This window comes from Hyperolius riggenbachi, chromosome 10, assembly GCF_040937935.1.
Source record: "Hyperolius riggenbachi isolate aHypRig1 chromosome 10, aHypRig1.pri, whole genome shotgun sequence".
NCBI lineage: Eukaryota > Metazoa > Chordata > Amphibia > Anura > Hyperoliidae > Hyperolius > Hyperolius riggenbachi.
The window spans coordinates 110,712,624-110,740,141 of NC_090655.1; the positions used below are offsets into that span (position 1 = coordinate 110,712,624).

A 27,518-nucleotide genomic window follows, 5' to 3' on the forward strand; every position below is an offset into this window, starting at 1 on the left:
ATTTGGGTATTAACCCCTTGCACACTCAAAACCATACTTTCAATGGGATTTCCCAGACAGAAACAACAAATAGATATTCTCAAAAAAACTGCAGCAATTGGATTGATGGAATTCACCTCTGTCAAGGGTTAATATACGGTTCAATTAGGTCACATCGCTTCTGCGCCTTTTCTAGTTCAGCCTATTTTGGCAAGTTTTACACATGAAATGTGCGTTTGCGGTGTGATCCTGCCGCAATGCACAAAATGACTAATGTGACCATGCGACAGAGTGCGCAGACAGGGATGTATGCTTAGCGCATGCCCCTCGCCGCTTAATGCACGCCCTGCTGCACAGGAAGTACGTCACTTGGATTCCCGTTTTTCCCATAATTTTTCCTTTGTTCCACGCCACGTAATGAGTAGAGTTTGATTTGTGTGTTAGAATTTGCTAACCTATCACAACTGCAGATCAAGCTGTCGGCTGCATACTATAGGTAGACTCAGTGGCGTAGCTAAGGAGCTTTGGGGGCCCAGTGCAAGTTTCACATTACACACATATTCTATATATAATTCATATGGTGCAACAAAACCTGCCAAGGACATCCTCCGTATGAGAGGTGTATGCAGAGTGCCATTGAAGAGCTAATACTGTGGTTGGGGAGGGCCCCTCTGGTCCAAGGGCCCCTGTGCATTCGCAAGCTCCGCACCACCTATTGTTATGCCACTGGGTAGATTGAAAAAAGGGGATACCCCACTGGTTGTGGTGGGTTACTGCAAATCACTGTTCTTCACATCATGTTAAAAGCTACTTATTAACTGGAGGTTTTAAACAACTACACGACTATATCAACAATATAACAATATACCAAAGTAAATTCGTATTTCAAGCCCAGCAATGTTCTAGATCATCAATAAAGCTTTACTTCATTTCACATTAGTGCCGCAATTAAAGGCCCTGTGATGTCATTTATTTGTGGCAAGAATACTTTTCTGTAATGATCGTCAAGCGATATAAAAAGCCATAAAGGCTGCACAGCATGGGACAGCATTAGGCGGCTCTAGCGGCAGCATTCTCCTGAGTAGGAGGCAGAAGCGCACACACTCGTGTAGAAGTCAACAGAGATTTCAGATCAATGCAGGGCTAAAAATAAAACACCTGCTTCACGCTCCACTAGTTGTAAAATAAAAATTGACCAACCCTGTACATCTGTAATTTGGTCTTCTTTTCAGTAATTGAAATGTTATCACCCTCTCAGTCTGGTGTTTAGATCTATAAGCTGATCTCAAATGAAGTTAGTGGTGAGAGCTGAAAGATTTCATATTGGTGATGTCTGTGGAAAAGCTGCTCTACAAGGCAGAAGCATATCGAAATATCAAGGCTGACTCCATGACAACTCATTCATGTCAACCAGAACATGCTTTTTATAGAATATATTTTAATTCAAGAATAATTACACTTCAGTATTGACTTTTTCTCTAGTCCTTTTTACATCATCCTAGCAGTGGCTGAATAGAGTACTGGTTAAGGGCACTGCCTTTGACATGGGAGACCAGGGTTCAAACCTGGCTAGGGTCAGTACCTATTCAGTAAGGAGTTTAAGGCAAGACTCCCTAACACTGCAGGGTGGCCTCCTGAGCGCGTCCCAGTGGCTGCAGCTCTTGAGCGCTTTGAGTCCAACAGGAGAAAAGCGCTATACAAATGTTCAGATTAATATTATTATTAGATAACCTAGTTCATGTTGCTATTGGCTGTATGATGTAAGATGGCAGACAGCCATAGAGACTAGATCAGTGATGGCTAACCTTGGCACTCCAGCTTTGGTGGAACTACAAGTCCCATAAGGCTTTGCAATTCTCTGACAGCTCTAAGCATAACTCAATGAGGCATAGGCATGATGAGATTTGTAGTTTTGTCACAGCTGGAGTGCCAAGGTTAGCCATCATTGGACTAGATCATGTAATGCACAGTACTTGCAGTTGGCTGAAGATGGCCATAGACTTGCTACAGTAATCTATAGATGGCAAGCACCTATGGTCGGCCTTCTAGATACCAGCTAACCCGCAAACTCTGGAGACTGATGTGTGCTGGAACAGATCCTACTGGGCCAGCATCCACAGAGAAAGTTCATCATGTGCTGTACTTTGCAAAGAGATTCAAAACTTCACCAGAGGACAGCTCAGGAATGAGAGCACGGAGCAAGGACCAGGAAGGTGCTATGGAATCCAGAGCATTCCCTCTGGCTGGATAGTGTAATGGTTAAGGGCTCTACCTCTGACACAGGAGACTTGAACTCAAATCTTGGTTCTTCCTGTTCATTACGCCAACACCTATTCAGTAAAGAGAAACAGTGCTACTGTCTACTAAGCGTGCCCTAGTGACTCCAGCTCTGGTGCTTTGGGTCCGCCAGGAGAAAAGCGCAAAATATAAATGTTATTTGTCTTGTCCATAGGCCAGTATCAAGCTATTCAGTGCTGCTTTAACCTCCCTGGCGGTTAATTTTTTTTGCCAAATTGGCAAAAATCCTTTTTTTTTAAATTTTTTTTTTGTTTCATGTAAAGCTACCAGAGTGGTAGCTACATGAAACACCACTAGAGGGCGCATGTGTCCCTCTAGTGCGATCGTCGCCGGCATCTATAGCAAACAGCGGAACGCGTATATAACGCGTTCCCCTGTTTGGCTTCTCCTGTCGCCATGGCGACGATCGGGATGACGTCATGGACGTCAGCCGACGTCCTGACGTCAGACACCTCCGATCCAGCCCATAGCGCTGCCCGGAACTCATTGGCCCGGGCAGCGCAGGGCTCTGGCGGGTGGGGGGCCCTCTTTCGCCGCTGCATGCGGCCGATCGCCGCAGAGTGGCGGCGATCAAGCTGTGCGCGCGGCTAGCAAAGTGCTGGCTGCGCGCACAGCAATTTACAGTATAAAAATCGCCCCACCAGGGGCTGAGATCTCCCCCTGCGCGGCATAGCCCGAGCTCAGCTCGGGCTTACCGCCAGGGGTTAATCAACACTGCTGAGACACTTATTATACCACCTAAGAATACAGGTAGATTCTTGCAAAACATGTACTGTTGATGGGCTTTGAGAAAAGGGTTGGGAAACATTCTGCGGTAGGGATGAGAACATGCTCACCACTCTAATTATTTTGTAAGTTTTAAGATCTTCACAACTATTAAAGTTGCACATGAAATCTGTCTGCTATAGAGGGTTTACACGCGTACGTTAAAAAAGGGCATCGGGGAAAAAAGGGCGCAGGGTTTTAAATGATAAGCATGAATAACGTTTAAAAAAAAGTGTGCTATATTTCGTTTAAAAATAATGTTTTATAAAGTTATAAATCATTAAATAATGTGTATGAAATCGGCAATTGTAAAAACGTTAATCTTCCCTGTTTAAAAAGTGAAATGTATAATAACTTTTTATAAAAGGTTAATAAGAATTTTACTAAAACTATATCTAACCCTACTCTCACACAGAACCCTCCCTGTACCTACCCCTAACCCCTAGACCCCCCTGGTGGTGCCTAAACCTAAGACCCCCTGGTGGTGCCTAAACCTAAGACCCCCCTGATGTTGCCTAAACCTAAGACCCCCCTGGTGGTGCCTAAACCTAAGACCCCCCTGGTGGTGCCTAAACCTAAGACCTCCCTGGTGGTGCGTAAACCTAAGACCCCCCTGCTGGTGCCTAAACCTAAGACCCCCTGCTGATGCCTAAACCTAAGACCCCCCTGGTGGTGCCTAAACCTAAGACCCCCCTGCTGGTGCCTAAACCTAAGACCCCCCTGCTAGTGCCTGACCCCCCCTGTGATAAGCATTAATAACGTTTTAAAAAAATATTGTGCTGTTTTTCGTTTAAAAATAATGTTTTTAAAAAATATTGTACTGTTTTTCGTTTAAAAATAATGTTTAAAAAATTATAAATCATTAAATAATGTGTAATCATGAGTAGCCGTTATAAAACATTAAAAGTCTCCGGGCGCCGCTTGTAAAACGTTATTTTTCTCCGGCGCCCTTTTTTCCTGTTGGGCGCTCATTAAACGATATTTATTATGGGAGTGAATGGCGGCGCCCTTTTTGTCCACCTGCCTCATGCGCCCAAATTTCCTGCCTCCGGTTTACACAGCTGCTATAAAAGATATGAAAATTTGACAAAAAAAATTTTTTTTAAAGAAAGTCACATCAAAACCAGATGAGTGGAGTCTTCTCCTGTTGTACATTATTTTAGTCTCATTTCTTTTCACTTCTCCAGAAAGTGGTGGGCAGATTATAAAGGAATACTCTGTGAAGTATCATTGGAATAGGCATTGAACAGCAGTAACATTTGTCTTTTACACCTTTTAAGAAATGTTTTGACCTTCAAACGTTATGAGCTACAAAGGCCTTAAACCTCCACCAGGTAGCTGGATGACATCTATATTTAGTAGTCAAGAGAAAACAAGATAAACACATTACAGATTTAAGGATACCTGTGTTATCTTCAAATACAGTACAATACCCACCAGGAGCTACTTGTTATTGCCAACTAGAGATGGTCAAAAGGTTGCTAATAATTGTGAGTTGATGCAAATGTTGCCATTTTTAATAATTGTATGCATAGTAATGTGGCATCAAATTGGACAAATTAATCAGCTAGATGATTGTACTCAAGGTTGTGCATTGTCTGATGCGGTTTCAATAAAAAGTGTTTTAAAAAAGAATAATCTGCTACTACATTTGATTGGTGCTGGTCCAATGTGCAATGTGTAGATCAGCTAGAAATTATTAGCATCTAATTGACCATCTCTATTACTATTTCAACAGAGAGTACTTCAAAAGCCTCTAAAAGTCCATTTACACACAATTTATTTTAGTGCAGGAAAAGCTGTTTTCAGCATTGCTTCAAACCAAACCATATTATAAGCCATGGAAAACCAACATTCAAAAAAATAAGTTTCAATAACTAACATAACAAGGTTGTTGTCTTATTTACCCCACCCTGGAGTTAAAGACTGGTCATTTTTTTTTTTTTTACATCATTCACCTTAAAGTACAATTTCACTTGCACAATCCATTTTGCCAAGTGGTAGTTTTCAAAACCGAGAAAAAATTGAAGAGCTTAATCAAGAATGTCAAACAAGAAAGTGTCAAAGCTGATCTGCTGCTTAACATAAAAAAAAAAAACTAAAGTCATGTTATCTGCTCCAATGAATAATCTACAAATAGATGGACAAAAAGTAGACGTGGCAACAGATTTCATCTTCCTGGGATCAAAAATCTCTGCAGATGGTGACAGCAGCCATAAGATTAAGAGTTAAGAAAGGGTAGGAGGCGCCCAAGGTACAATTATTCAAGTGAACTAATACATCTGCTGCCAAATTCAAGAATGCAAGGTTTTCGTAAGAAATATACGTTTTATTATGCACATCAGACAACGTGTTTCACGGCTACAACCGCTTCATCAAGTCAAGTTCAAGTGCTTTAGGAGGTCAATAGTGGTGATCAGCCCTGAGCGCAGGAAATTGGCAGCACTAAGGTAAGATTTTCTTACCGATATATTATTTCACTTAAATAAGTGTACCTTGGGCGCCTCCTACCCTTTCCTAACATATATAGTACCCTCCCTTAGAGAAGTGTACCGAGTCCTAGACCTCCTTCGAAGGTCTAAAGACCCGTTTTTGTTTTGGGCCAGTGACCACTAGATCATCTTCTCATAAAGGCAGAGTACCTATAGTTACCGGGGACTATGGATTATATCCTACTGTTTTTTGTTTTTTATTGATTATGTTATCTATAGCAATGGATTATATCCTATTGTATTATTATATTATTATTTTATTGATCATATTGTTTTTATTTACGTTGATGGTTATTGGTGCTGAGTGCTAGGTGTCTATCTTAAATTTTGCAATTAGTACTTAAAGGCACACCCACAGACCTGATGAAGCGGCTGTAGCCGAGAAACGTGTTGTCATTTGTGCCCTAATAAAATGTAAGAAGTATTTACTACTACCTTACGTGTGAGATTCACTACTATAAGGTAGGAATAAGAGAACCTCTTTCCTATTATCATATTACCAACTACTGATATATGTATACGGGCGCCTCCTACTTTTCCTGTTTCTTGCAACCTACCTTTGTGAGTATATTTATACTTCGTTCTATACACCACCATCCCTGACATGACGATTTTACACGAGATTGGGCTCCCGGTGTCTCTGTGTCTTTTTCTCGCCCTTACAAGATAAGATTAAGAGATGCTTGTTACGTGGGAGGAAAGCTATTGCAAATTTGGAAAAGATACTAAAGGAAGAGATGTCACCTTACCAACAAAGATCAGGAAAGTTAAAGCTATGGCCTTCCCAGTAGTAAAATATGGCTGTGAAAGTTGAACTATAAATAGGGTCATGCAAAGAAAAATTGATGCTTATGAATTGTGGGTTTGGCATAAACTATTGAAAGTTCCCTAGACTGTGAAAAGATCTAACCAGTCAATACTTACAGAAATAAGGCCAGAGTGTTCACTAGAAGGGTTGATATGACTATTGAAGCCTAAATAATTTGGATACATAATGAGAATGCCAGATTATTTGGAAAAATGCTTAGAAAAATTAAGGGCAAAAGAAGAAGAATATGGCAAAGTCTAAGATGAATAGACCGTATATGTGAAGCTATAAACATGCCTATGCAACAGCTGAAAGAAGCTGTGCTTGACAAACACATCTGGTGTGCAGAAATACATATGGTCACAGAGAGTCGACTAAATGAAAGAGGAGGAAAAGTTTTCAGTATCTGTTATTGTTGGAAAACACCATGGCAGAAGATGGAATGCTTTTTAAATGTGGATCTGGTAGAATTGATGTAATAGTTGCATCTGTATGACTACTATTTACCATTGTGTTGTAACACTGAGATCGGGAGCATTTTCCCTTCATGTTCATGCCTGAAAATTGTGCCTCCAAAGCTAACGTAAGCTGTCATATCCTATCAGATTTCTTTATCCCCCATGTGAATGTGCTTCCTTATACATGACCAGGGACAAGGGAGCTGTAGGGTGGAAAACAAATACTGAACTACTGGTGACATGAGATACACAAAGGAGGGCGATAAGGATGTGCTGTTCTCTAATGTACAGCTAGCCCTGCAGCTGCTGCTGAAACTCTTAGAAAGCAGAACTGAAAACCACTACTCTGTATGAGAAAATAGAATAACAGGAGACCCATCTCCATTAACCACCTGAGCGGTCTGGACGAGCTCAGCTCGTCCAACACCGCCGGAGGCTGCCGCTCAGGCCCTGCTGGGCCGATTTACATCAAATAAAAAGCAGCACACGCAGCCGGCACTTTGCCAGCCGCGTGTGCTGCCTGATCGCCGCCGCTCTGCGGCGATCCGCCGCGAGCAGCGGCGAAAGAGGGTCCCCCCAGCCGCCTGAGCCCAGCGTAGCCGGAACAAAAAGTTCCGGCCAGCGCTAAGGGCTGGATCGGAGGCGGCTGACGTCAGGACGTCGGCTGACGTCGATGACGTCACTCCGCTCGTCGCTATGGCGACGATATAAGCAAAACAAGGAAGGCCGCTCATTGCGGCCTTCCTTGTTTATTCTGGGCGCCGGAGGCGATCGGAAGATCGCCTCCGGAGCGCCCTCTAGTGGGCTTTCATGCAGCCAACTTTCAGTTGGCTGCATGAAATAGTTTTTTTTTTATTTAAAAAAAACCCTCCCGCAGCCACCCTGGCGATTTAATCAGAACGCCAGGGTGGTTAAAGAGAAACTGAAGCGAAAAAAAAAATGATATAATGAATTGGTTGTGTACTACGGATAATTACTAGAAGATTAGCAGCAAAGAAAATATTCTCATATTTTTATTTTCAGGTATACAGTGTTTTTTCTAGCATTGCATCGTTCTATAATATGTGCAGATTACACAACATTCAGCATTCTAAATTATTTTTTCAGAGCAGGCTATGAACTATTGACCTCTCCTCTGGCAGAGAAAAAGAAAATTCTTCACTGACAGTTGAGATAAACTTCAGAAGACAGCCCTCTCCACGACTTTGAAAGTCGTAGAGCTTAATGGCTTTTTTTGCATAGAGATAACAACTGGAGTTTCTTAACTCTTCCTGTACTGGAAACAATTAGACTGGTGTATCTGATCTTAATGTTTTATTTCTTAGATGTACTACACATACAAATCATATCATAATTTTTTTTCCACTTCAGTGTCTCTTTAAGCAATGCATTCACTGCCAGCTTTTTTCCCTCTAAATAATTTAACTTAAAATATACCTACAGTGACATAAAACATGATGATATAAACATGTGCATAAAGTCCCAACACTACTAACTAGGCTGAGTTACTTTTGATTTCACTGTAAAGGTGCCTATTAATGATAAAATATTAATCATATAATCTTAAAGTGAACCTGAACCGAGTACAATTATTTAAAATCAACACATGATGTACCTGGAAACTAATATTACATACTTACCTCGCTGTCAGTTCCTCTCAGAAGCTCATCATTTTCTTCATCCAACAATTCCTTCCAGTTCTGACAAGCCCCATGGATGGCTTACAGTGACCACAGGGCCAGATTACAGGGACCTAACCAGGGGCGTAACAATAGACCCTACAAGGGATGCAGCTGCAGGGGGCCCAGAAGCAGCAGGCGGCCCCATGGGGGTGAAGTTTATTTTCCTAGTCCTGAAAGACTGACAACTGATCTCAGTTTACCTGTGCAGAAAGCAAGGGGGGTCAGTAGGGGGACCCCATCCAAAGTTTTGCAGGGGGGCCCAGTGATTTCTAATTACACCCCTGGACCTAACTGCCATGTTACAGAGACCCAGTGATTATAGTATCATATTACAAAAAAACATCCTCCTACATGAAGAATTTCCTGCACTCTGATGGTGCATATCAAAAACAAAAAGGAAAGTTACTAGTTAGATGTATGTATGACATATGGACGCACACTGTACATAATGTGCATTACTGGAAGGCTGCCTCTCCATGGAAGCACAAAACAATTTCATTTAGTATTCCACCTGAAGCACATAATGAATAATTTCCAGTTCTCATAGCTGGCACAGGATATGTATCTGTTGCTCCAGTGAAGCCAGAAACACTGTAAATTTCCACTTATTATTGGAATTTACTACTGTGGGTATACAATTCAATGCGCTGTAATGACATTCCACAGGCTATCATTGTATCATCATCCATGCTTCATCTCACTCCATACAATCTGCTTGGAAAGCCATAATTCATCCGCACAAAATATTCCAAACGCGTACGTACAAAAAGGGCGCCTGGACAAAAAGGGCGCGGGGTGTAAACTCTAAATAATAATTAATCATTAATAGGGTTTATAAAAATAGTGTGCTATATTTCGTTTACAAATAAAGTTTAACAAAATTATAAATCATTAAATAATGTTTATAAAATCGGAAATTGTGAAAACGTTAATCTTCCCTATTTGTAAAGTTAAACTTATAATTACGTTTATTAAAAAAACAATAATATATGTTTAATTGTTATAATTGTATATTATTGTGAATAACCTTCATTTATGATTTGTTCTTATAATAAAATCTGAAAATATTCTTTATAACGATGATATAAATATAACTACGTTCGTAATAAGTGTTGTAAAACATTAGTAATTATTACTAAAATTTTACTAAAACTATACCTAAGCCTACTCTTACACAGAACCCTCCCTGTACCTATCCCTAACCCCTAGACCCCCCTGTTGGTGCCTAAACCTAAGACCCCCCTGTTGGTGCCTAAACCTAAGACCCCCCTGTTGGTGCCTAAACCTAAGCCCCCCCCTGTTGGTGCCTAAGTAACCCTCCCTGTACCTACCCCTAACCCCTAGACCCCCCTGTTGGTGCCTAAACCTAAGACCCCCCTGTTGGTGCCTAAACCTAAGACCCCCCTGTTGGTGCCTAAACCTAAGACCCCCCTGTTGGTGCCTAAACCTAAGACCCCCCTGTTGGTGCCTAAACCTAAGACCCCCCTGTTGGTGCCTAAACCTAAGACCCCCCTGTTGGTGCCTAAACCTAAGACCCCCCTGTTGGTGCCTAAACCTAAGACCCCTCTTTATTATGTGGATAATAATGTTTTACTAATTATTGATGCAAAAAATATTGTGCAATTTACGTAACGTACTGATCGCTTTATTTTGTGAATAATAATGTTTTTTATTATGTGGATAATAATGTTTTACAAATTGTGAGTCCAAAAAATATATTCCAATTTACATTACGTACTGATCGCTTTATTTTGTGAATAATGTTTTAAAAACAGTAAGGGATAAAACTTTAAATAAAAAAATATATTGCAATTTACATTACGTACTGATCGCTTTATTTTGTGAATAATGTTTTAAAAACAGTAAGGGATAAAACTTTAAATAATGTTTTAATTATTTAAATAAGATAAATATATTTAGTATTTTCATAAACGTTATTCGGCACGGGTGCATTTTATAAACGTAAATCAACACAAGCTCAGTTATAAATCATTAAACAGCTCCGGGCGCCGTTTGTAAACTTTATTTAGCTCCGGGCGCCGTTTGTAAACTTTATTTAGCTCCGGCGCCCTTTTTTCCTGCTCGGCGCCCATTAAACGTTATTTATTATGGGAGTGAATGGCGGCGCCCTTTTTGTCCACTAGCTGCCTGCGCCCTTTTTTCCCAGCTCCATTCCAAACTGCCCGTGCTGTGTGCATGCGTGTAGGACTAGTGCAGGGACATTACACTGATTAGATTGTGAGCTCCTCTGAGGACACATGTGCATGCATCTATATACTGTGTAATATCTATGCACTATATAAATAACACAAAAGTAAAGCTCACGTGGAACTACCAGTAAGTGTTTTCTCCACAAGCTACAGGATGGACAGTGTTCATTACACCCAAACTCCAGGATTTGTTAACAAATCCTAACTGCTTCACCACTCGCAATATTACATAAACAGTAGTTGTTAATTAATATCTCCTACATGCGTACATGTAATAAAAACACTTGGAAAAAGTGAGCCGGATACTGCCGCAAGTAAAATATGGGTAATCTTTACCCATATTTTACTATGACCCTCCCTCTACAAATGCCTAACCCTTAACGGAGAGAAAGGCTTTAGCGATGCTTAACCCTTAACGGAGAGAAAGGCTTTAGCGATGCCTAACCCTTAACGGAGAGAAAGGCTTTAGCGATGCCTAACCCTTAACGGAGAGAAAGGCTTTAGTGATGCCTAACCCTTAACAGAGAGGGTGGTTTTACCAATACCTAACCCTTAAACCTCCCTCTGCCTGACGCCTAACCCTTGAGGGTGGCTTTACAAATGCCTAACCGTTAACGGAGAGAGGGTGGCTTTACCAATGCCTAACTCTTAACGGAGAGGGAGGCTTTACCCATACCTCCGTCTACCGATGCCTAACCTTTAACCCCCCCCCACCTTTATACAAACAGTAGCTGTTTAGTATACAATATCTCCTACATGCGTACATGTAATAAAAACGCCTGGAAAAAAGGGGGCTGGATACTGCCGCTAGTAAAATATGGGTAATCTTTACCCATATTGTACCATACCCTCCTCTACCAATGCATAACCTTTAACCCCCCACCAATTATACCATACCCTCCCTAGTGTTGCCTAACCCTTTTTGTGGTGCCTAACCCTTAAACCCCCTCCCCAATTTTGCCTAACCCTTAACCTGCAGCAATTTGCGCGTAATGCAGCCAACGTGGCTTTTATCATTGCAGCCTATGGCAGCTTTCTTTTCCTGTTTTGCTCCTACATATGTTATTTTATATTAACTGAAGGGTTAAGCCCCCTCTTCACCTTCTTGAAATGAAGCACTGCATCATCTCAGCAACCCTATGGGAGGTGACTGTATCCTGCGAAGCCACTCACCCTCCACCTAACAAGGACCCATAGAAGGGGTTGTGTGGCCCAGATTGACAGGCTACCTAACAGTGCAGGAAGATACCTGGGTGCTGAGAGGAAACTGAATCCCCACCTGCAGTTACGTAATCAACACTACCAAATAGGGTATTAGGGAGATTTTCTTTTATAACAAACTACTATATCTATGTATGATAGCTAGGTGGCTGTAATGCTGATTGTTTACTTTCTGAGCCACTGTCCTGGAACCAGTGTGCCGATTGGTAAAGTCAAAGAAAAGGCAAAAGGCCTGATTTGTATACGAGTTCAATGTGACTTATTTTAAAACCTACATTCTTAAGCAGCAAATATCTATGGTAAGCTGCGGGGTACTTGAAATTGTAACCGTAAATAAATCGCAGTAAGTTTTGAGAACGAAATGAAAAATATATAACTCATATACTGCATAAACAAACCTGAATAATTGTTATATTTTAATTAAAAGCACAAGGGATTGTTTGAAATAGTTCTTCTTTGACTATAAACAATAAAAAAAAATGAAATGCTAACATTTGTACAGAGCTTTTCTCCAGTCAAAGCGCAGAGCCGCCACTAAAGGGCACACTCGGTAGTCCATTCTGAAGCATGACGGAGACTGCCCCAGGGAGATTCTTTTGTGGTTAGGACCCGTTTCCACAAATTCGCATCGCATTAAACCCTAAGCTAATGCATGTCAATGGAGTCGTTTCCATTGAATGCAAATTTTGCGATGCGATCCAGGAGAATAATCGGATGAATGCTGCAGATATCCGCAGCATACATCCAATTCCCCTAGGCAGTAACAGACGGCCACATCCAGACTTCCGGAAGACAACCGGAAGTCACCCGCAGCTACAGGTGGTCGCATCCGGGCAGTGGAAACGGGCCCTTAGCTTCTGGCTCCAATTAGATCACTTGCTGCCATCTACCAGACTGAACTTCTGTAGGAAACAGCAGGTACTACCAAAGGAGGCAAAGACTATCTGCTTACAGACAAATTAGATAAGCACACCATGATCTGACTATCATCTTTCTGGGTCTGCAGCTAGTGCCACAGAGGTATGCTTGTTCATTATGACAATGTTTGACTGAGTGAACATGCGTTTTCCTGTGGAGAAGGGAGTAGACAAGTTGTGTTGCTTTATTTTGGGGAATATAATCGCATTAGCTAGTAAAAATTCAGATAAGGCAGAATAGCCGATTCTGCCGTCTGGGATTTCAGACGTGTCCGAATTTCTTTCATGCACAAAACACTGGGTTGAGTGGAAGCAGCCCACTGATTTCCATTATCTGTTCCACTCCATTGTTCATGTGTGGAAAAATGTGTGGCCCTGGACGTAGTGGAAATTGGTCCTAAAGCTTATTATGCACTGTGAACTTTTTTTGTTATACATGCAACAGTTCAAGATTGTTTCAGGCAGAAGGTTTGGAACAAATGCTATACAGACCAACTACTCTGCTCTCACTGGAGGAGCATTATCTGCTCTACTGAGAGGGAAGATGCGAGTGGAACCTCATTCATTTGTAGTTCCTGCACAAACTACAGGAGTTGGGCAACTGTTATCCCTATTGGTAGATCATTACTAGGAAGGCCAGCAACATCGGGGGACACCTGTACACACTTTTGAATTGTGTCTGAAATGATCAGAAATGTTTGTTTCTGACAAAGAAAGTCTAAAGTGTGTAATGTGAAAAATATAATGTGGCATACAAGATACAATAACCAAGGTGGACAAAAATGTGCTACCCAAGCTTTTGAATTAGTAGAGAGTAGTACAGTAAAAAGTCCCATATAACACAGTCACTTAATCTAATACACTGATTTTTAATTAAATTCCCTTTTCAGGCTCCATGTTCACCCAGCCTTGTGCTGGCACTCTGTGACAGAGTTATTTTTTTCAAAATAGTGGCTTGTAGAAGCTTCTATCATTAGTGGATGTCCACCAGGTTCTGGAAGCTAAGCCTGGACAAAACGAAACTTATGATTTTTCCACCCCCTGCAGCAATACCCCTCCCGAAAATATACATCAAGGTCAACAATACAACCATTCACCCTACCTCATAAGCCTGCCATCTAGGTGTCAACCCTGTTCTCTCCTTTACTCCCAATCCAAAACATTTCCAGGTTCTGTAACTTCCACCTCCGTACCGTCTCCAAGATCTGCCCCTCCCTGAACCCGTAAACTGGATGAAGCAGCTCAAGCAGCATCCCAACCCACAGAGCTTTTACTAACTTTCTCAATTCAGCTGCTTCTAATCATGCTATCCAAATTTTAAGTTTTTATTACACACACTGACTAAGTTATTAGATGGTATATTAGATCTGTGCCTAGAGACAGATGGGAAAGATTTTAGATTTGTGAAACTAACTCAAATGAAAATGAAAGCTGCATGAGAATTTATTTTTGACAAGCATTCACTACTAGGACTCCATTACTGACGACCAACAATAATCTAACAAGGCTACAGCAGACAGCTATGTCTTTTCAATGCTGATATTACCTAAGAACTGATCTGGGTGACAGATGAGGACTGCTTCCATCTGAGGCTTCACCCTGAGGCACTACATGTATGCTAGACAGATAACTACATGCATACCACTAGGGATGGTCGATAAGATGTTTATCATACCGAGATAATGCTAATTTTATGTAGCTTAAAAATTGACCAATTAAGTGCAGTCAGTGCTGAATTCCATTGGTCCAACGTTCAAAGATTTGCAAAAAAAAAATTGGCATACACTGAGGATTATTAGAAAATTAGCAAGCACTGAGGATTATTAGTATCTCATTGACTGCTCTCACATGCCACACTCAAAATCTCTTCAAAATAAAACTCTAAAACACAGGTACCATTATTAGAAAATTGTTCTTATAATTAAAGCAAACCTGTCATTTGATAAATACAAAGGCTGTCCCTGACAACGCATATTGGTCGGTTGTCTGTTTTTCTCATCCTCTTACTGTAATACTTTGTGGGGATATTTTATCAAGATAGGAGCAAGGACAACCAGTATTATATAAATTATTATAGAATAGGGCATGGTTAGGGTGATCATCATACACAGGATGCTGGTGTTCTATAGCCTAAAACCTAAAACTGATTTTTTTTTTGTAAGGTTATCGATTGGGTATAACTTAAAAGGGTCATCAGGTGCAGTGGTAGAAATGTTATGGGGTAGCAGGAGAATTGACAGATCCATAGCGCATCAAGCGGTACCTGCCACGAGGGGCAGTGGTGCAAAAAATTCTACTATCACCTTTCTGCCAAATTCTTACAGTTAACGTACATCAGTCACTACTATCCAATCGTTCGCCTACTGAATTAAACCAATATCAACCTCTGTATGTCTACCTTTACTATGATCAACAGATCACATTTTAGCAGTCAGATGAACCAGTTTGGTTGCTCTGGGCAGCTGCTCGCTTTTGCTCATGTGCTCTTTATAAACTATTGCTGAGTTATATTGAGTGTCAACACCATGTGTAGGACTTCACAATAATTATTATTATTATTTAGTATTTATATAGCGCCGACATATTACGCAGCGCTGTACAATGTATATATATCTTGTCACTAACTGTCCCTCAAAGGAGCTCACAATCTAATCCCTACCATTGCCATATGTCTATATATTATGTAGTGTAAGTACTGTAGTCTAGGGCCAATTTTAGGGGGAGCCAATCAACTTATCCGTATGTTTTTGGAATGTGGGAGGAAACCGGAGTGCCCGGAGGAAACCCACGCAGACACGGAGAGAACATACAAACTCTTTGCAGATAGTGCCCTGGCTGGGATTCGAACCAGGGACCCAGCGCTGCAAGGCGAGAGAGCTAACCACTACGCCACCGTGCTGCCCCAAATAATGATTATGTATATCTCACAAAGTGGGAGTTTATATGAGGATACGTTTGCACTAGAATCATGCAAATCCCATGTAGTTTGTCAAATGCGAAAATCGCATTTGATTGCAAATTTGCTTACACATATATGCATTTTTAAATGCGAGTTTACATAATTTTTTTCTTGATCCAAGAAGATTTAACAAGGAAATCCCACTGACATTATTAATTGTCAATAAGAAAACTGCTATCAGGTTTTATTTACTGAATGCGAATTTCGCAACTAAGGGAAACATAGGAAATCATTGCTGTGCACCGGTTTCACACTTAAAGTGTGCATTGTGGTACGATTACCCACCCTGCCGCATCACTCAAAATCACAAGCATATGACCCTGCGGCAGAGCAAACTGACAGGGTCATGTGCATAGTGACGCTGCAACCCCCTCCAATCCGCACCCCCCGCCCCTGCAAGCCCAGTGACATACTCTCTCTTGGACAGGAAATATGTCACTGGGATTCCCGGGGTTTTCCATCATATTTCTGTTGTTCTGCTAATGCACTCCGCACCGCCACCAACATTTTTTAAATGCATGTGTCGCCCATTGACTTCAACGTCTTCGTCCACGTCGCCGGAGAAGTGTGGCGGTAACACACTGTTGCCCCTGCATCGGCCGAGCGGCAGATTGACCACTTCCTGCACAACATTAAGTATGAAATGTCCCAATGATTTCATTGCTTATGCGACCCCCATCAACAGAGTGGAAAGCAAGGCAGGAATCTTAGGTAAGTGTGAAAGGAGCCTAAAACGCTCAAATTCACACCTAGTGGCAGAGCCGGGACAAGGTCCTCCAGCACCCAAGGCTGAGACAGCAAAGTGCGCCCCTCCATCCCTGCCTCCCCAGCCGTCACACACTGATTGCTATTAGACTAAGAGGCGCCACAGGGCCCACAACCTCCCCAACACGTTAATATCTAGTTATCTGGCTTGCAGTCACTTCCATGTATCCCCTTTTCTTATTTCTTTCTGCTTCAAACACAATTAGGAATGACAGCTGAATGAATTCTGCGCCCCCTCCTACACTGCGCCCTGAGGCTGGAGCCTCTCCAGCCTATGCCTTGGCCCGGCCCTGCCTAGTGGAAATACATGAGATAGCTATGTATACACAGCAGTACAACAGGAGTAAGTGACCTGCCTGAACAAGCTTAAAAGTCTCAGCATAAATAAGCCCGTTATTGCCTGACAACAAGCATGCAGATCAGGAAGTTGCAGGGAACATTTGCTGATCTGCGTACTTGTTCCAGATGACTGCTAGCAGCCTCCTTGGCGGTATTGACGGATATACACATCAATACAAAACATGCTGTGAACAGTATTGATGTGCATACACGTCAATACTCTCCTGCACTGTATACTGGACCCTTGCTTGACACATTTTGGCAAGTTACAGGAAAAAAAAGGTTATGAAATTTATTTTGATCACCTTTTGCACAGAAATCCTGGGGAAATTGAACACCAGGGAGGGTTAAGGAAAACATAAGATCAGCATCAACCAGGAAAGTATTCTTAAAAACCAAGTCAATATCCAGCCTCAATATTTCTCTCATGACAGGTCTACTTTAAATCGGTGTTCTTTCTTATATGACGTGAAGGCATCCTGGGAATATTCTGCCATCCTTATACATTCCCTAATAGCAAACAACAGTGGAAGGGGGCACCACTCAGCCCCTCACACCGCTTTGCCACCACTACTCCCTAGAAAACTGAAAGGCAGCTTTTACAAAAATGTCCATCCCATTCCGCCAAGTGATTGCGCCTATGGAGCCCTGAGCACAGCTGCCCTTTAATCTCTCTCAGTTTCTGACAACCGAGAAAAATAGATGTGAAATTGGATGGAGTCTCAAGTTTGCAGGTGACAAGAGTGGGAGTAGTAGTGTGCATATGTAGGATTTACAGAGCATGTTCCAAGGCAAAGAGCACAGAATGTGCCAGACACTGAAAGGCCAATTATTCCAGCGCTAAGAAATGACATAATGAAACTCAGCATTACCAATACATTTAGTGTAGACAAAGAGCTCATATCTAGCGATGAAGCAAATGAGACATTAATGTACGCCCAGGAGGGAAATGTAAATGGGAAGCTGTACAGATAGATGGAAGAGGACAATAGAGCAGCCTTGCTATTATCACAATCTGTGCACACATGTGGAGAGGCAACCTGTAGGTTTCTAAGCATTTCTGCATTTCTGTGTACTTCCAGGCACTTCAGCGCTGGAGGTCACAGAATCTCTCCATCAGGGAAGGGGGTAAGCTTGCTACTGCTGCTGCTGATATACTTGTGTTAGTTTTCTACCTACCTTTGATGTGGTGGTGCTGCTGATGAGCCCTGTGAAGTCTGGCTTGGCTTCCCCTGGGGAATGTAGGGATGCTGCTGGACAGGCTGTTACCCATGGCACCCAGATGCAGCTCAGTGAGGATGGAATAAGCCCAGGGAGATGGATGCAGAATGGTTACTGCTGCTGACAGATCTGAGTAAATCTTGTCTTTGTAGCTCCTTGAATCATCTAATATCTTCTTTTCTGCTACCAAGGGACTTCAGCCCCCACTGTCTTCTCCCCTCCCTCCCCCTTTTGGCTGCTGTTGCTGCTGCCGTTTCTCTGCTGTGACCTGCTTTGGTTCTATGTCTCCTTTCCTTTAGGCTATCAGTGAAATCTCCCCTCTTTTATTGAAGTGCTGGGAGGACAGCTCCATGCCTGCTACCCTTGCTCTCTCTGTTAGCGGAGCTGTCTGCTACTGAGCCTGCTACCTGGCACTGCCTCAGCTGCCTAGAAATAATCAGCTGGCCAATCCATCTCCCCTGCCCCTCCCCTTTTTCTTTCTGGAAACTTTTAGTTTCTCAGTACCAGGTGGTGCTTCATCAACCACCTGACCTTTATAAATCACCTTAAGCCATCATTGTACCTGTGTCCCCACTGGCCAGGCTATTCAGTAATTACCCAGAACCTGTACACACTCCTATCCATGGGAAGAAATACCTCTGCTTATTGCTGCACACCAAATCAAAGGAACAGCTAATCACATCATAGACACCCACATTTGTATTAATATAATTTTCATTCAATTCACAGCAATAGGACAGGACTCCTTCCCATGGGTTCAGCCTGAAATCTACTAGATGATGATTAATACAAATTGATTTCAATACCTAATTAATTCTTGCTGTACAAATATCTGTGTGAAAATCCTCCCTCTTCCCGTCAGACTCCACTTATTGCATCCATTGCCTCTGTTCAGAGCAGGTCACACAGCATTGTATCCCAGGTTCTCAGCATGTGGGGTGTCTAGCCCATATTAGTGTTGGACTGGGGGGGGGGGGGGGGGGGGGAATTATCAGTTAACTAGTGAGTTTGTAGATGTAAAAATGAACCAAAAACAAAACTAATTAGACCTCCCTGAATAAGTATTTTAAACAAAGCATAAGAGATACCTCTCAAGATCTATCAAAGTTATTAATTGTTGTAGATCGCCAAATAGGAGTGCTAAAAATTACTAACAACGCCTCCTGCTCTGTGTAGCTAATAGGTCAGACAGCCAGGTGGAGAGTGGGAGTTTATGGATCATCTGTTGCCATGGTTATAATGAAGTGCAGTTTTTAGCTTTTTAGCTGTTGGTATTGAATATTCATAGTTGGGTGCAAACTAAAATGGAAGTATATATATATATATATATATATATATATATATATATATATATATATATATATATATATATATATATATATATATATATATATATATATACACACACACACACACACCACTGCCCATAATTATTCATACCCCTGGCAAATTTTGACTTCAACCAGCAAGTAATTTTTTGACAGGAAATGACATAGGTGTCTCCCAAAGCATAAGACGATGTACAAAAGACATTATTGTGGAAAAAAAATTCTCATCTTTATTTACATTTAAGCAGAAAGTGTCCAGTCCAAAAATATTCATACCCTTCTCAATAATCAATAGAAAAGCATATTACAGCAATCAAATGCTTCCTATAATTGCAGACCAGCTTTATTTCATGTCTCCACAGGTATTTTTCAACATTCATCTTTAAAAATAAGCTCCACATTTTTCAGGTTGCAGGGTCTTCTTGCCATCACCCTGATCCTTAGCTCCCTCCACAGATTCTCAATTGGATTCAAGTCAGGACTCTGGCTGGGCCACTCCAAAACATTAATTTTGTTGTCTGCTAACCATTTCTTCACCACTTTTGCTGTGTGTTTTGGGTCATTGTCATGCTGAAATGTCTACTGGTACCCAAAGCCAAGCTCTTTTTTCATTGTGCCGTTCGTTTACTGTGATTAGGTTCCCTGGTCCATTGACTGACACCCCCCCCCCCCCCCCCCCTCCCTCCAAAGCACTGGGGTTTTTTTTTGTACTCCTGTATCGTCTTATTGCTTTATGTCACCCCTAAATATTGTCTGTAACCTAAACTAATGTCCAGCGCTGTGTAATATGTTGGTGCTTTATAAATACAATAAATAAATAAATATATACAGTATAAGCGCTCACTGGAAATAGGTGAGAGGCATAGTTAACATTTCAGTTTCTATTGTTAATGTTGAATGCAAGATGCAATTCTGTTTAGTTGTATTCATGTTTTTAAAATTTCCAAAATTTGAAACATAAAAAAAATAAAATAAAAAATAAAAAGGTGGACTGCATAAAACTCCTAAAAGATAAAGTCGGCAACTTAAGGGTAGACGGCCAAAGTAGAGCAAAGCTATAGCATGCTTGCTTTGCTTACTTCTTAGTTGCATATTACAAATGCGGAAGAGTCCTATTCTTCCAATTTAAATATGAAATACTTAGCACAGGAAGGAGTAAATGCAAGACTGAATACCGGTAAAATAATAACAAAAAAAAACCCTGATAAGGCACAAGGGCCCAGATTGCATGCATCCTCGGATGCAAAGGGATTTATGTTTAGTTATGGATGACCTTTGTCAATTCACTTTTTCTCTTACATTTTCTCCTAGGTGATATTTTTAAACCTCATCATCAATAAAATGCCTTTCAAGCCACCAGCAAGCAAGAAAATAAATGTATTGAATAAGGCCCCTTATCTTTTGTAACTCTTTCAAGCGAGAGAGGTCCAATGGACTGGCGAGCAGCCCACGTTTCCCTGTATTTTAGAAAGAAAAAAAAAATCAGATCCTGGAAATTATAGACCTGTAAGCATATCATCAGATGTGAGCAAACTATATGAGAGCATTTCCTAAGAGATGCTATACAAAGACTTCATAGCACAGAATGATCTAATTTGCAGCATCAAGACAAAACAAATAGACAAGACAAACACTTATATAGCGCTTTTCTCCTGGCGGACTCAAAGCGCCAGAGCAACAGCCACTAGGGTGCGCTCTATAGGCAGTGGCAGTGTTAGGGAGACTTGCCAAAGGTCTCCTACTGAATAGGTGCTGGCTTACTGAACAGGCAGAGCCGAGATTCGAACCATGGTCTCCTGTGTCAGAGGCAGAGCCCTTAACCATTACACCATCCAGCCACCCAGTGTGTTCACTAGGGACAGGTCTTGTTTCACTAAAGGTGTATACACACCTCTAGATTAATATCTCCGGTCAGGGATTGGGATCCGTTCCTCGCAGTGTTCCCCAACCCTGTCCTCAATGCCCACCAACAGTGCATGTTTTGTGGAAATCCAATGGGGTAGTAAATCAGCTCTGTTGAGACACTAATTACATCACCAGTGCATGTTTGTGGTTTTCTGCAAAACATGTACTGTTGGTGGGCCTTGAGGACAGGGTTGGGGAACTCTGCTCTAGGGAGACATTGCTGGCCGGCCTGTACAGACGTATGTGTGTGAGCTATCATGTAGCTGATGTTGCATTCTGTTGCTATGCAGGTTGGGGGGGCGAAACAATGCGAATGGCGGTCGCAGGAGTGAGTTGATGCACTGGGCGGATCGCTCGTGGGGGTGGAATCGCTGTACAAACGCCTGACAATCGGCTGAGGCGGTCGTTATTGGCTGCCTTAGGTGTGTGTACAACCTTTACAATTGGCTTTTATTAGGCAATTATTTTGTTACTCTTTTTCAAAGAGAACCTGCGAGAAAAAAAAAACACTGGGAGGTACTTACCTTGGGAGGGGGAAGCCTCTGGATCCTAATGAGGCCCCCCCATTCCTCCTGTGCAGCACGGATACAGCGATAGGACCTCCGGACAGCAGCAAACAGCAATATTTACAGCACCTTGGCGATCCAGCGTAAGCGCAGTACCATCATCCCCCTCGACTACGGCGGAAATAGCAGAGCACAATCGGCTCAGCTCTACTGCGCAGGCATCTTGCGTCTGCGCAGTAGAGCAGATCTGATCAGCCTCAGCTTTTTCTGCTGGAGCTCGAGGTTCCCAAGTCCTGATTAATTATCTCCCAGATAAAAAAAATGTAGTTTTAATCCATTACTAATTTTTGTCCCCTAAACAGTTTTTTTTATATATTTTCTATTGTTTATAATCACTTCCGCATATACAGGATTCACATTCCATCAGCAGTTATGGCCCGTTTCCATTAGAAGCGGTGCAACGCAGCTACATAGCCGCATCGCACCGTGGGTGTCCTGAGCCCAATGCACGGCAATGGAACAGTTTCTACTGTGTGCATTATGTGCGGAGCGGTGCGGAGCGATCCGAGAATCTGCAGCATGCTTTAGATTCTCGCACAGCCGCATCCACCCGCCGTCACCTCCATACACTTCCACATCAGGAGATGCGGAAGTGATGCAGATGCCAGCATAGCATCACTTTCGCTAATGGAAAAGAGCCCTTAGTGTAACTTGCCCAAATCTACATTCTGGTGAAATGTTTTACATTTAGCTGGAATATTCACCACGCAACTTCAACATCATACAACTGTAAAATAATTTTTAAATGCAAATTATTTATCTTTTTTTATTTTAGTATATATATATATAGCGCCGACATATTACGCAGTGCTGTACAGAGTATATTGCCTTGTCACTAACTGTCCCTCAGAGGGGCTCACAATCTAATTCATGCCACAGTCATATGTCTATGTATGTATCATGTAGTGCATGTATCATAGTCTAGGGCCAATTTAAGGGGAAGCCAATTAACTTATCTGTTATCTGTTTTTGGGATGTGGGAGAAAACCGGAGTGCCCAGAGGAATCTCACGCAGACACGGGGAGAACATACAAACTCCGTGCAGATGTTAACCTGGCTGAGATTAGAACCAGGGTCCCAGTGCAAGGCTAGTGTTGGGCGAACACCTGGATGTTCTGGTTCGCGAATGTTCGCCGAACATGGCCGCGATGTTCGGGTGTTCGCGCCGAACTCCGAACATAATGGAAGTCAATGGGGACCCGAACTTTTGTGCTTTGTAAAGCTTCCTTACATGCTACATACCCCAAATTTGCAGGGTATGTGCACCTTGGGAGTGGGTACAAGAGGAAAAAAAATATTTGAAAAAGAGCTTATTGTTTTTGAGAAAATTGATTGTACAGTGGTGGGTGAGCGGTGTACTACTGTTCCCAGCAGCGACACACAGCACAATGCTATACAGTGGTGGGTGAGCGGTGTACTACTGTTCCCAGCAGCGACACAGAGCACAATGCTATACAGTGGTGGGTGAGCGGTGTACTACTATTCTCAGCAGCGAACATAGAGCACAATGCTATACAGTGGCGGGTGAGCGGTGTACTACTGTTCCCAGCAGAGACACAGAGTGGCAGTAAACACAATGCTATACAGTGGTGGGTGAGCGGTGTACACAGAGTGGCAGTAAACACAATGCTATATAGTGTGGGTGAGCGGTGTACTACTGTTCCCAGCAGCGACACAATGACTGGGGGGACCCTGGCTAGCCTGGCTGGAGAGGAAAACTACCCTGCCTGCCTACCCAAAGCTAAACCCACAGACAAATGGCGGAGAAATGACGTGGATCGGGTATTTATTTACCCGAACCACGTGACCCGTTCGGCGAATCACAGCGCTAGCCGAACGTTCGGCCATGCGCTCTTAGTTCGGCCATATGGCCGAACGGTTTGGCCGAACACCATCAGGTGTTCGGTCGAACTCGAACATCACCCGAACAGGGTGATGTTCTGCAGAACCCGAACAGTGGCGAACACTGTTCGTCCAACACTATGCAAGGCGAGAGCGCTAACCACCACACCACCATGCTGCCCCGAGAGTTAAAACTTATGTCACTCTCCCAATATCCTGAGTTCAGTCTCTACCGGCTTCCACACATAGAACCTGCAATTCTTGGTGCAATATTTACCCCAGTCTCAGAACTACTTTACAACCTCAGAACATACAGAACATTATTAAAATGGAACATATAAAAACTCCAAAGCAACTGAAGATTTACAGAGGATACTGTAATAATATTTGTCTAAATATGCTTCAGTTCTGCTCATTAGCACAAGTGTGCACATACTAACAACTCTCTACAGCAGGGCAGCCATCAGGGGGGGGACAACTGACACTGCAGTGAGGGGCCCAGAGCTTCTGGGGGCCCTTCTCTCCCCAAAGCGCTGGAAGGGCCACTTGTGCTGCTGCGGGCCTGTGGCCCACTAACCAGCACACCGTGTTCCAGCACTGAGAGAAGAGTGACATCAGTGCTTGAATGTGGGGAGCAGATGAGTGAGCCTGCTACAGCAGACTTTATATACTGAGGCACCACCTATATCTGGCTACAGGCTACCTATACTGGGCCACCACCTATACCTGGCTACCTATACTGGGCCTGGAACCACCTATACCTAGCTACCTATACTGTGGCACCACCTATACCTAGCTACCTATACTGGGGTACCACCTATACCTGGCTACCTATACTGGGCCTGGAACCACCTATACCTAGCTATCTATACTGGGGCACCACCTATACCTAGCTACCTATACTGGGGCACCACCTATACCTAGCTACCTATACTGGGGCACCACCTATACCTAGCTACCTATACTGGGGGACCACCTATACCTGGCTACCTATACTGGGCCTGGAACCACCTATACCTAGCTATCTATACTGGGGCACCACCTATACCTAGCTACCTATACTGGGGCACCACCTATACCTAGCTACCTATACTGGGGCACCACCTATACCTAGCTACCTATACTGGGGCACCACCTATACCTGGCTACCTATACTGGGGCACCACCTATACTTGGCAACCTATACTGAGGGCACCATCTGTACCTGACTACCTATACTGGGGCACCACCTATATTTGGCTACTTATACTGGGGCACCTATAGCCTGCTACCTATACTGGGGGCACCTGTACCTGGCTAACGTATACTAGTGCACCACCCATACCTGGCTACTTATATCGGGGAAACCTATACCTGGCTACATATACTGGGGGCACCTATGCCTGAATACCTATACTGGCGGCACCTATACCTGGCTACTTATATCGGGGAAACCTATACCTGGATACCTATACTGGCGGCACCTATACCTGGCTAGGGCAGGGGGACAAGCTGAGACAGAAGGGGACAAGAGGTAACACGGGGGGGTACAAGAGGTACAGGGGGAACAGAGGCAGACAAAAGAGGCACAGGGAAAAAAGAGATGAGACGGGAATATGAGGTCACACAGAGGGACACAAAAGAGGCACAAACTGAGGTGAGACAGAGGGGGACAAAAGAGGCACATGAAGAAAAGAGGGGAACAAAAGCGAAAGGATAAAGGATAAGAACGGACCTATCTCATTTGTTAACCGGGGACTACCTGTGTTTTGCTAGTATTTGGCTCCACCCACAACATGCCATGGCCACGCCAACCTTTTGCAGTATCACGCTGTGCATGCTGCTTTCTTCAGTGTAAGAGCCATGCACATTTTTTGCTGCAGCACACTTTGCGCAAGGACATGGGGGTGGGGTGGCTAGTGAGCGGGCACAGCAACCAGTGGGTGGGCCCAGGGAGGGGGGGCAGGCCTGATGATGTGTGAGGGGCCCCAAAATTTCTGATGGCGGCCCTGAGTCTCTACACATGCTAGACACATGTCCTTAGACACGGCTGTTTGAGGCTTTTAGGTAGGCTATTGACTATAAAGGTAAGACCAGGGCTGGATTTCTGGAAAGGCCCCAAAGGCCCAGATCTTGGGCAGCTGCAGCCCAAGGCAGCAACTGTACATGAAAACTGGTAGCTATGTATGAATGAGGAAGCTGAAAATGGGGAGCGCCACATGAAAACGGGAAACTGATGCTCAAGGAAGATGTTTATGAAAGAAAGCGGGTGCAGTACATGGATGATACACATGGCTGCACCTGGAATGGGAGGGGCGCTGCTGCACAAGAAAGGGGAGCCACTGCATACTTGGCCTAGGGGCACAAAAAGTAAAAATCTGGCCTTGGGTAAGGGCTCAGCCACACTATAAGCGCTTTTTAAAAATCGCTCCCATTCACTTTCATTACAATCGCTGTAAAATTTGAGTAAAATTTGCCGCGAACGCCACACTATAAGTGCTCAGAAAAACTCTTATAGTGTGGCTGAGCCCTAAGACATCAAAAATTGGCACTTTCTGATTGTATGGGTTGTAGCCACCATAACATGCCTATATTAGGTGCCACCTTCCCTCCTAACTGGGCTATGACAAGCTTTACTCACACAGAGCAGAAATCGTTTCATAGACCACAGCTGCCTGCAGGTGATGGTGCGTGTCGTTTCTCAGACCAAGTCACACCTCAGAGTAATGATTGACAAAAGCAAGAAGTCACTGCTATAAACCTAGTTAGAAAGTCATTCAACCTAAGGCAGTTACTATTCATTTAGAAGCTGACAAATGTAAAGATGCAAATGACAAAGAAAGAAAAAAACAAAACAAAAACAAACTGCAGAAGTGAACTGAGCTTCTCATTCATCACTCTATACATTGGCATGGCAATATGATGATAATCTGATGTACTTCACCATCTTTGGGTGGTTCATTCAGCAAACTGGGGATCTTTCTTGTAGAAGACTGGCAAAAAAAGATGACATCTCCCTTCTTCTGAGCAGAGTATTATTTCTATGAGTACTATTAATCCCTACGGCTCTAACCTCTGACCTAACCTAAAAATGTCCTTTAACCCCCCCAAATCCCTACATCCTCACCAACACGCATTCTTAAAGGACAACTGTAGGGAGGCTGCCATGTTTTTTTTTTCTTTTGTGCAATACCAGTTGCCTCGCTGTCCTGCTGATCCTCTGTCTCTAATACTTTAAGCCATAGATCCTGAACAAGCATGTCGTTTCTGGTGTTATTCAGACACTACTGCATCCAAATAGATTAGCAGGGCTGCCAGGCAACTGGTATTTCTTAAGGGGGAATAAATATGGCAGCCTCTATATACCTCTCGCTACAGTTGTCCTTTAACTTCAGGTAGCCCTTTCTTCCACATGATCCTTCATGCAAGTTTGAGTTTACGTTATCTCAACGCTGCCAGTCACACAATTTTCTGTCTAACACCCTGGGTACCCTTCATTTATATAATAGTCCTGTGCCCTAACAACCCCACCCCCACCTCAATTTCAGCTGCACCATGCAGTGTCACCATTAAACATGGGATCCATCTGAAAATGGCGCCTGCGAATAATGGCGCACAGTGTTGCCGCTAATACGTTTGCCGCTTATCGATATTTAACGTTAAAGCCTTATTGTTATTTAACGTTAAAGCCTTATTGTTATTTAGCGTTAAAAACTTATTGTTATTTAGCGTTAACACACAGAACCCTCTCTGTACCTATCCCTAACCCCTAAACCCCCCCCCC

General features: G+C 42.9%; 1 protein-coding gene across 1 annotated transcript in view; it reads right to left on the minus strand.

Annotated features, from left to right (window-relative positions):
- NEURL1 (neuralized E3 ubiquitin protein ligase 1) overlaps positions 1-18,306 on the minus strand; it is a 372,529-nt gene extending 354,223 nt beyond the window's left edge. The window contains exon 1 of the mRNA XM_068257347.1: positions 18,073-18,306. Within this exon, the coding sequence (XP_068113448.1) occupies positions 18,073-18,166 (94 nt within the window). The 5' untranslated portion in view covers positions 18,167-18,306. The remainder of the gene's footprint in view (positions 1-18,072) is intronic.
- Between the last annotated feature and the right edge of the window lie 9,212 nt (positions 18,307-27,518).